Here is a 10,495-nt window from a genome sequence, read left to right on the forward strand (position 1 = left end):
TCTGGAACAGGTAACGTTCCCACAGAGCGGGGAGGGGGCTTGTCTTTCTGTGTCGTGCAGGAGTCTGTGCTGGGAGGGGCTGCAGATTTGATTCAAGTCAGGTCAGGCTCCTTGTCAAGTCATCTTTCTGGATCTCTGGTCCATAGTGCACAGCAGAGCAGGCCTAGAAAATTCAGGGTGGCGGTTCCTGTCTGAGTAACGCAAGCTGTGGGCTCTTGGAAGTATGCAGGACGCAAATCAATAGTGATTTTTTTGCCTAACTTTTAACTACAAAGTTCTGGGCAAGCCTTGCTGGTCGGATTAGCCTGCAGGCCTCACCACCTCATAAAACAGGCAAAAATAGAAGGAAATGGCTGTAACCACAGAAGGTGGAGTGTGTGCAGGAAGCCAGGGCAGGCCTGTCCGGGAAGGTGGGCCCCCTGCTGGCAGGTAGTCACGTTGGCCTCACACAACGGGGCAGCCTTTCTGAACCTCACTCCCGGGCCCGTGGCAGACGTCTCCGTTGGCTTGATGGCGGTGAGCCTGGTAGATTCCCCTTTCTGAAGATACCAAGGAGCCTGGGATTCTCTGCTCTACTAGAGCAGATCTTGGGGAGACGGGGGGTTGTCTTCAGAAAGTCCATGGGAAAATGGGATGAGGCTTTCCTCCCCACAGATGTCTCGTGCCCCCTCTCATACCACTTCCCTGCAGCCTCTCGGTGGGGTGAACCAAGCTGTCTTCGCTTGAGCAGAGGCTCTGGGTTAGGGGCCTCATTTCCCTATCTTGCTCTGCTCGACACTAGCAGTTGGATTTGACAAATGTTACTGAAAAAGTGACAGGTCAAGGTTCTTAGCAAACAGGAACGAGAGAATCCACTTCACTGGGCTCAATGGTGGGGAGAGGTGGTGGGGAGCTCCCTTGTGTAGCAGCCGGTGCAGCACGGAGGTGCTTCAGGTGGAGATCTCCCTGTGCCTTGCAGCCACACCTGGCAGTGGTCTATCCCACCGGAGGACACGGGGCCAAGGCATGTGCAAGCCCCGCATGCTGTTGCCCCTCTCCCTGCGGTTTCCGCCCTCCCTGGAGGGGCAGCAGGAAGGTGGCTGCCCTGGACAGCCTGCCAGGGAGAAGCAGGATCCCTCCTCGTGCCTCAATGACATCTACTCACCGAGCATAGAGGCCAGTCCACCAAGCCCTTGTGGTGTGTTGTTTTTAAGTACAATACAAAGTCCTCACACCAGCCACCCACATCAACACACCTTTCAATGTGTGAGTTTTTAAATTAGGTTTACTTAGCGTATGTACACAAAAAAAGAGAAGTTGCCCTTGGATCCCACCCAGCAGAAAACATGCACAAACCCAGGTGTATGTGGAGAGGAGGGGCCCCAGCCCCCAGTTAGTGGTTGGGATGGTGCAATCCTGTGAGTCAAAGCCCCTGTCCGGAGAGGGCCGGACGGACATGGGGGCGGTGGGGCCTCGCAGCTGCTGGCTCTAAAACAAGCGGGCGCCGTAGCCGAAGGTCTGTTTGATGCCCTCAAAGTAGTACCGCTGCCAGCCCTGCCGCGTCCGCTCCTCCTCGGGCGCCGGGATGCCGCGTCCTTCCATGCGCAGCTCCGTCTCGCCGCCCTTGTCGGTGAAGGTCAGCGAGATGGTGGCGAAGTGCCCTGGGGAAGCCAGCAGAGGCAGGCTGTCAGCTCGGGGCCTCAGGCCAAGAGACCCCGTGGCCTAACCCGCCATCCATCCCACCTGCCTCTTGGGATGTGGACTCCTGGCCACATGTAAAAAGAAAAAGTCCTGCCCCCCGGGGTGGGGGGAGGGCAGTGGCAACAAGTCAGTATGCTTGCTTACCCTCTGGCCAAGATTTAAACCTCCACTTCATCTCGATGTGCTTCTCCGGGACCTGAAGGCACAAGGCGGTCAGTCTCCCCCAAGTCTGACCAGGAGGACCCTCAGTCCCAACGGCCCTCTTCCCAGAGCCCAGCGCCTGCCTGTCCCCCAGGCTAAGCCACGTCCTAGGAGCCTGCACTAGGACAGAACACCCGTGTGGGGAGTCAGCGTTTCTTGACACAGCCACCACCATGTCTAAGGGGATGAGTTTCCGGCTCTAGGCCCTGCCCCGCAGAATTCTGCACTCTCCTACGTATCACACGCCATCTTCAGGGACCCAAATCCCGCTCTTTTGAAATGTTCTCTGAGTTTGGAGAGCAAACAGCAGTCTGGATGGTGGCCGCGGGAGTGGTTGGTCCCCCCGACGTCCCCCTGGAGAGCAGGCAGGTACTGTCGTGGTGGGAAACCATTCCTAGCACAACCTTCCTGGCCCTTTTCTCTGCACGCAGCTTTCAATCTTCTTAACACTTCTTCCTACTTAAGTCCCAGTGAGCATCCTGGGCCTCCCAGAGAATCCGGCAAGAGTACCCCGTTGGGATCCCCAAAAATGTCACCATCACCTTCTGAGCTGACCTCTCTTCCTCAAGTTTCACGGACCCAGCAGCCCCCCGAGAAGCCTGCTTTGATTGAAGGCACCCTCACACCACTGAGACGGTGCCTTGCTGATCCCAGAAGACACGTCTCAATGTCTACCTGGGACACAAACCCTCGTGTGTGTGCGCGCGCGCGTGCACGTGTCAGGTGGACCCTAGACGCAGTACTCAGTGACTGATCCTAGTGCCACACACTGAAGGCCTGGAGCACCACGGGGCTGGGGGCTTCCAGGTAGGTGCAGGCAACTGCTTCTCCCCAGACTCCCAAGTTAGCCCTGCCCACTGTGCCCAGGGAAGCTTCAGTGCCACAGATCAAAAGCTGGAAAAGAAACTGCCACCGTGTGCAGCCTCTTTTCTCCTGGCAGAACTCGTCTCGCCGCTCAGGAAGCAGCCCTAGCCGGGCAGGGGAGTGACGCCAGTCTTACGGAGCTTTTCTAGAACCGAGGAGAAGACATGGCCACCGAGCCCGGGGCTCAGGTACTCACCAGGTCAGTGAACTCCCCCGAGACGTTGCCGTCCACCATGTGGAACTTCCCGCCTCTGTCTGCGTCTAAGGTTGCGGGAGCATGGGTGAAGGCCTGCACCAGCTGGAGACAAGAAGGGCCGGGGACAAGTCAGAGCCGGAACCGTGGTTTCCCTGCCACCTGGACTCCCGCTTCCGGTTCCACCGGGCTCTGCCTCAGCCACTGTCATGGGGAGACATCTGGCTGCAGAGTGAGGGCTCAGCACCAGGGCTACAGTTCCCAGGGACCCCACTCCTGGGGGTGGCTTCTCATGGCTACCACCCCATTTCACCTGCAAGCCTCAAGTTTCCAGTGAGGATGCCTTCCCCAGTGGCCAGGCCCAGGGACTCTCCCTCTTACCCAGTTCCACTCCAATTTAGTTCACTATGTAAACCTTTCTGGGGGGGGGGGGGGTTCTGTTGCTAACACACAGAACAGTAACAATAAAGTGCTAACATGCAGAGGGCCTGTGAGGACAAGGCTGCACCTGACCCCAGCCATGGTTTTTCTGGACAACGAACGAGTTGCCCAGAGATCTGATGCTTCTGAGTTATGCTGGGCAGCAATCCTGCGCACCCCACGGACTGTCCGCCTGTCGTGGGTCAGGTAAAACCAACACACTCCTTAGAACCATGGCTGGTGAGACTTTGTGGTGCTCTCAGGAGAGGCCGGTCTCTGGAGGACATCATGCTGAGTCAAGCAGAGGATGGGCGGAAAAGACAATTCGCAAGGAGATGGCCTGACATAGCGGCTGCCGCGATGGGCTCAAACACAGCAAGGATTGTGAGGGTGGAGCAGAACCAGGCAGCGTTTTGCTATTGTTTACGGGGTCACTCAGACTGACTGGAGGGCGCCCACCAAGAGCGGGCACAATTCATTTGGAATCCGTGGTGCCCTTGCTCTGTTCCAACACAAGTGCTTCAGCGGTTCCACTGAGACCACCCCAAACGAGAAAGGAAAGCTCCGCAGAGGCGTCCTCCGGATGAGACTCTGCACATGCCTGTTACAGGAAGCTGCCAGCCCGTCACCAGGCCTCCTCTGCACGAGATGAGCCCCTGGGCTGGCAGGCAGGACGGCACTCACCTCCTGGGTGGTGAACACTCTGTACAGCTCCTCGGGTGACGTCAGGAAGGTTTCCTTAAGGCTGATCTTGCACGTGGGGATTCGGACACCAACAGGCTGGGCCTGGGTTTTCGAAGGCGCCGACTTCACCGCCTGTGAAAGCGGCAGGGAGCATGTCAGCTAAGAGTCTCATCAAGGTCGGTGTGCACATCCTGCAGGGCTTCGGGGCCAGTTCAGTTCATTCGCATGTACCGTCTCACCAACTCCAAGAGCAAGAGTGCTCCAGCGGCTGGGGAGAAGTTGTGCACAGGCTCGCCTCGTCCCCAGGGGAACTTCCCTGAAACACCCCAGCGCCCAGTCCTTCCAGGAGAAAGGAGAGCCTGATGCTCATCTGAAAACCCACTGGCTAAAAAGAGCGGCCGGGTCGTGGGTTCTTCCGAGGAGTTGCTAAGGCTCTGGCGGCGGCGTCCCCGCCTCACAGCCCGAGCTGGGCCTGAGCCACATGCATTTCACCCCCAGATAGAGTATGTGGACATCACCTCCTCACTGTCAAAAGCCAGCCTCTAAGCCCCTGTTTAGCCTACGTCTCCTTTATGCTAGGGACCTGTCTGAAGTGAACACAAACCAGGTTAGAATTAGACACCCAACTAGCTACTGTGACTCCCTCAGAAACATCACGAGCAGATTGTAGGCTGCTCTGGCTTAGAACTGAGATGCCGACCTAAGGAGGAAGCAGAGTCTCGACCCCTGCCCGTCACAGGGGAGCACCATTACCTTCCGCTCTTCTGCCTTCAGGGCTGGTTGCCGGGCGGGATCTACCGAATCTCCGTTCATGGTGGGCAAGATCATGCCCTGGGTGAACTCTGGAAAGAGAAAAGTCCACCTCTTGGAAGGCATTTCTCAGCAGCTGCCACACAGGGCTTCAAATCGCTTGACAAACATGAGCCATCTTAAGCCACAATGAGTACGTGAACGGCCAGGAAAAGGACAGGCTGCCTACCCGTCACCTGGACCTGTCTGTCAGCCAGTGGTCTGGCCGCCATTGACTGGACGTGCAGTGAACCTATGACACCACCACCAGGACCAACAGCAAGCACCACGATGGCCGCCTGGGAAAGGCAGGAAACTTGCAAGACCCGGAAAACCGAGCTGGTCCCATCCAGTTCCGGCTCTCATAGGTTCACTGTAGACTACCCCAAGACTGCTGGAAACAGCTGAGCCCCAACGGGACCACTGCAACACATTATAACCCAGAGAGGCTGCCTACAGAGGGTAGCTGGGACCCTCCTTGACCCAAGAGCAGGAACCCTCCCCCTCCCCTGCAGTGGGAGTGTTCTGCCTCTCTCCTCCACTCGGCCTCATCCCTGCACAACAGCCCGGCCCCGTCGTGGCCGCAGAGCACTGGTTCCTCCAGGCTCCTGCCAACGGGACATGCTCTTTGTTTTCAGGATCAGCCAGCAGGACCCTGAGCTGAAGCCTGGCTCAGCACCTGAGCGCCCCTCCCTGGGGGTGACCCTCTTAGTGCGGGAGTCACTGAAGCAGCAAGTCCTGATGCTAAGTCTCTAGACCAGTCGCTGTCCACACCGTGTCATCCTTAAAGTAGAACCTAAAATTGCCAGTAACCACATTAAACAAGAAAAAAAGTGAAATGAATCTCAATAACACACCTCTAAATTTTTTAATATGCCAGTATTTTAAGAGATCTTTTATGCTGTTTGAAATCACTGTGTGCTCCCTAAAACCAATTCCGCTGAACTACGTGTGCGCCAGAGGGTGTTCAAAGGCTGGTTTTAGGAAGCTGACTCTCAGGCCTGTCTCCAGAGGCACTTTGGGGGAGACTAACGTCAGCATGTTAGCAGTCTGTACCACCCTTGGACGCCTAGTGTGCTCCCCCTGTCCTACGTCCTCAATCCCCACTGTGCCCGGCATGCTCAGACCATCTCAGCTTGCACCAGTCCCATTTCTACGCTCAGCAGCCACCATGTTCGGCCACACAGCTCTACGTCTTGCCCCTACTCGGAGCTCAGAGATGGGCTCTGAGAGCAAGGACCCCTCCCCGCACGCCCTTACCCATCTGCCAGCGAGAGGACTGCCGAGCCCTCCGTCAAAGAGTCCCACAGGTGGAGGACTGCCTCCTGAAGGCAGACGTACCACTCACGGGGTACCTGTTTTGAGGGTGCTGATGTAAATTCCCACTGCTTCTCTGAGAAGTTTCACCCCTTCTTCCTTCATTAAGGCCACGAGATCTGTGTCAGGCTCATCTTTGGCAAGGCTCACACTAATCTGGGTGAAAGATCAGAAGTAGGTGGTGAATCACTTGAGGGACGGACGCCCACACGGTGGACCGTGGGTGCTAAGCAGCCAGCTCATGCTGACATTTCCAGAGGAAATGCAAGCAGACCAGGCGCTCAAACAAGCCCGGGAATGCTGCCTCACACCGCCCCTGCCACCAGCTAACGCCACGGGCGAGTCAAGGCAGCACAAGCTGCTCTGGAAGCTTCAGCAGACACCTAGCACAGCAGCTGCCGCCTGGGGTTCTGAAGGCTCGGAGCGGGGGGGTGGGGGTGGGTAGGAGTCTTCCACGGAGGGTAGTTTCTCTCACGTGAAGCAAGAGGCTGTGGAGGACGGGGGAGAGGAACTGGGAAGCACAAACCTCCACTTCCTCCACACTGTTTTCATCGGACAGATTGGGGATCTCCACGTGTCCCTTGTACTGCACTCCAGACTTTGAGGTCCCTGCGAAGAACAAAGGCCATCAGTCTTACCCTCTGCAGGGAGGGCCTGCTGCTCAGGAGCCCTAACCATCTACCACTCACGCCGCCGACGCAGCCCCTCAGAAGAAATGCCTCCACCCCCCCCCCCCCCCGGGCTACAGTCAGTGTGGCATCTGACACAGCCGGCCTGCTGAGGGGACCCCAGTTCAGTCAGGGCAGGTGAAGCGACACCAGAACAGGCCTGAATTTGAAAACATGAGTATATGGGAGAAGTTATGGGCGACACACCTGGCTAGAAACATAATCTCCCTCCTAGAAAACAAAGGATGGGGAGGGGGTTGCATAGCAACCAACTCTCCAACGTAGGATGGGGAGCGCGTTGCATAGCAACCAACTCTCTTGACCATCAGAGGCAGAAACAAAGACGCCCAGCTCAGAGATGGTGGCCGACCACGTCTTGCCAATAAGCCCATCTCTGGTCAGGAGGCGTTTCCTCTTCCAAGTTCCCCATGCTACGGCCTCTCCCATCAGATACCTTCCTATCTTACAAATTTAGGTCTGTTCCAATTTCCCTGTGTGGGCCATGGCTGAACAGGTTCAAAGCCGTTTGGGGAACATCAATCTCTTCGAATGATGTGAGGGAACCAGCTTCACCTGTGAGAGACCTGCACCAACCTGGGCAGAGTTAGGTGGGGTGAGCAAACAAACACCTATTTCCCAGTTAGATCAGCTCAGGGGACGTGGCATCAGGAGCCCCTCGTGCGCCACCATCTGCTGTCGCCGCCTTTCCAATTCCTGACACTCTTCCTTCTGCTACTTGCCCGCAACGCGCGTGTTACAGCCCTTCCAATGCCCTCTCTGCAAAGTAACCTTCGGATTGTTTTCCATGTAAAGTGCCACCTTTATTGCAGGAGTCATGTATTTATGAGTTCACATGTAAACCTGCACAGCTATTTTCATTAGGTCCCCCCCTCACACCTCTCTTGGTGTGTACGTACACACACACACACCTCTCTTTTGGTGTGTACGTACACACACACACACACACACACACACACACACACACCTCTCTTTTAAGCCCCACGGTTTCGGTGAGAAGTTTCACAGAGCACAGCAATATTTAGAACACGTGTCATAATAAAAAAAATGAACAGGATTTCAAATGTAATCAGCAAGACATCGATTCCAATCTAATTTTCTAGGTCTGTTTCTCTATAAAAAGACTGGACAAAATAATACCTAAGGTTTTGTCCAGACTACTGTATTTTAGGTCTACTTTAAAGAAAAAACAAAACAATCTTCTTGGGGAAAGGTATCGGTTGGTAGGCAGGCAAGCTTACCAACCTTCTCCCTCCGAATCCCCATCCCTTCGAAAGATGTTTAGAGAAGCCCAGATTTCCTTTCACAGCCTGTCCCACACAAACAGGAGCTATCTCATGCTGCTGTAGCGCCTTTTAAGGATCAGCCTCACCGCTGCAGGGCCATCCATGGAAGCACAAGCCTGGTCCCTGCTTCTTTCCTGAAGGAAATGGCTGTGAAGCTAGAGAGGAAAACAGCCCAAATCCAAGTCACGCAGCATCACCATCTGCACGTGGTCTAAGTCGTTAGATTCTCCCTGGACAAGACCAAGACCAGGGATGTTCCCTACTCCCCTTTAAATCCCCTGGGAAAGAAGTCAGTCTTGAGGATGTGGCAGGTCACTTACATGTCCTCACACACACCAAGCCCCAAAGACACAACAGCCTAGTCACTGGCGGGGCTTGAGGAGTCTCCAAGTGGCAGAATGGACATTTCAACACCCAACAGGCCTCCACGGCAACAGGGCATGTCTCCAACAGTTCTCTCTGGCCCCTCAGAAGCCCTTCCATGGCAGCCCAGCATGGACTCACCTGTCCAGTTCAGTTTGATGTTCCATTCGTAAAAGAAGATAAGCTTGCCTTTGCGATTGTTAATGGACGCCTCTCCATCGAGCTTACTCACTTCTGTCACCTCGCACTTGCCTTCCTCGTTCTGCACCAGCACTGCTAAGAACAGTGTTTTCAGCTTATCGGTGGACCAATTTGAAGCATCCCTCTCCGTCCTGCAAAACAGAAGCACAGCAATGGGTGGGCAGCCACATGGGGGGGTCCACTGCTTGCTCCATCCAAGAGGACACAAGAAACAGCAGCTGACAAACAACAGTTTGAAAAGCGCATGAAAACCCTGAGTTCCACTCTGCAGTCTGTCTGCAGCCCCACCCCAAAGCAAAACCCAAACCCACCGCCGTCACAGCGAACCTACAAGGAGGCTTCCGAGGCTGGAAATCTTCACAGGAGCAGACACAACCTCCTTTTCTCCCGTGGAAGGGACCATTGCTGTGCAAACTGGTGCACACTAAATGGGAAGCTGGGCTTTTCTTTCCCAGCACGATGTTGTGCGGTTCATGATTTGCCTTTTTAACCAAGTGGAACTGGTGCAGCTACTTAACCAAGTGGAAAACTTTGCACACCTTCTCAGGTCAGGCTGCCTAAGTGCAGGGCTTAGTTAATCGTCCTGTATGGGGCATACCAAGAAACCAATAACCTCGACCTCGTTATAACTCGGGGGTCTAACCGGCCGTACCCAGACTGTGCATTAAACACCTGACACAGTCTGAGCTATCTAAGAGGCCTGGCGAGCCATGCAAGCCCAGGTCTTGAAGGCTAATACCACGCACAAAACCAGGTGAAGCACCCTGTATTGAGAAAGGCAGGCTGCAACGGAAGAAAAGCCACGTGCCTTCCAGTGTACAAACCAGGGGAGACAGCGTGCGCTCAAAGAGGTGCAACAAACCCAAGTATAAGATCACTGTGAACGCCACCACAGAACGAACAAAGTTCAGGGGCCTTTCACCACAAGCGCCGAAGGCCTTTAAGCACGCCGAGGTTCTAAAAGCAAGATTGCCCGGCAACGCGGGGGCCGTCCTTAAAAGTTACAATGCAACCCACAGAATAGTTCCGGGTGAGAGGCCGCAGCGGCTTCAGCATCCCAGAGCTCCCAGCATCTGCGGAGCGTGTTCCAAACCTCAAGCCCCGGAACCGGCTTTTCATTTCGCACGGAAGCCACAAAAGGACGCTCCCGGGCCCCTGGCGCCCAGCTCTACGCGGCAATCGCCCAACACGACCCACGCTGGTACTTTTGTGTCCGACGGGCTTCTGCGGCCACGTGTGGGAAGGACGAACGCGGCGGCTGGAGGGTTTTGTTCTGGGTTCTCTGAAATCCCGCCCCGCCCCCCGCCGGGGCGCACCCCTCCGCGCCAGCACCCTTTCCCCACACATAAGCCGAGATCCGGGTGGTGGGGATGGCGGTGGTGGCGGGGCTTGGGGCCCCGCACTCTTCCCCAGGAGGGGCCACTCAAACTCGGCGCAGGGCTGACTCGGCCGCAGCTCTGTCCCGACCGAGGCTTCAGGGGCCCCCGCAAACGCCGCCCAACCACAGTGCTCCCGCGGCCTGCCCCGCTGACCCTCACCAATGCCAGTTGTTGACGTTGGTGGCGTCCGCCCGCTCTTCCACGATCCAGCGTGGGTCGCCCTCACCCCACTTGGCCATCGGCTCTTCGATCTCACCGCCACCGACTCCCAAGCAGCCACAGCCACCGCCTCAGGACCGCGCGGTCCCGGTCGCCCAGCAGCGCCTGGAAACTACTAGAAGCGGCCGCAAATCTCCCCGGCTTGCTTTTCCCTCCACCCTTCACCCCCTCCCGGTCTCACTTCCGGCTCCTCCCCAATCCCACCGACTACTT

The 10,495-nt window shown here is 56.2% G+C and overlaps 1 protein-coding gene across 1 annotated transcript; it reads right to left on the bottom strand.

Annotated features, from left to right (window-relative positions):
- Positions 1-1,246: 1,246 nt before the first annotated feature.
- Positions 1,247-10,463, bottom strand: AHSA1 (activator of HSP90 ATPase activity 1). The gene is made up of 9 exons (XM_075531984.1): positions 10,223-10,463; positions 8,625-8,815; positions 6,675-6,757; positions 6,187-6,304; positions 4,796-4,884; positions 4,043-4,174; positions 2,942-3,043; positions 1,825-1,876; positions 1,247-1,640 (listed from the first exon to the last, which is right to left on the bottom strand). The coding sequence occupies exons 1-9, from the start codon at positions 10,300-10,302 to the stop codon at positions 1,468-1,470; spliced, it is 1,020 nt and encodes a 339-aa protein (XP_075388099.1). The 5' UTR covers positions 10,303-10,463; the 3' UTR covers positions 1,247-1,467.
- Between the last annotated feature and the right edge of the window lie 32 nt (positions 10,464-10,495).

This window comes from Tenrec ecaudatus, chromosome 14 (assembly GCF_050624435.1).
Source record: "Tenrec ecaudatus isolate mTenEca1 chromosome 14, mTenEca1.hap1, whole genome shotgun sequence".
Classification (NCBI taxonomy): Eukaryota; Metazoa; Chordata; class Mammalia; order Afrosoricida; family Tenrecidae; genus Tenrec; species Tenrec ecaudatus.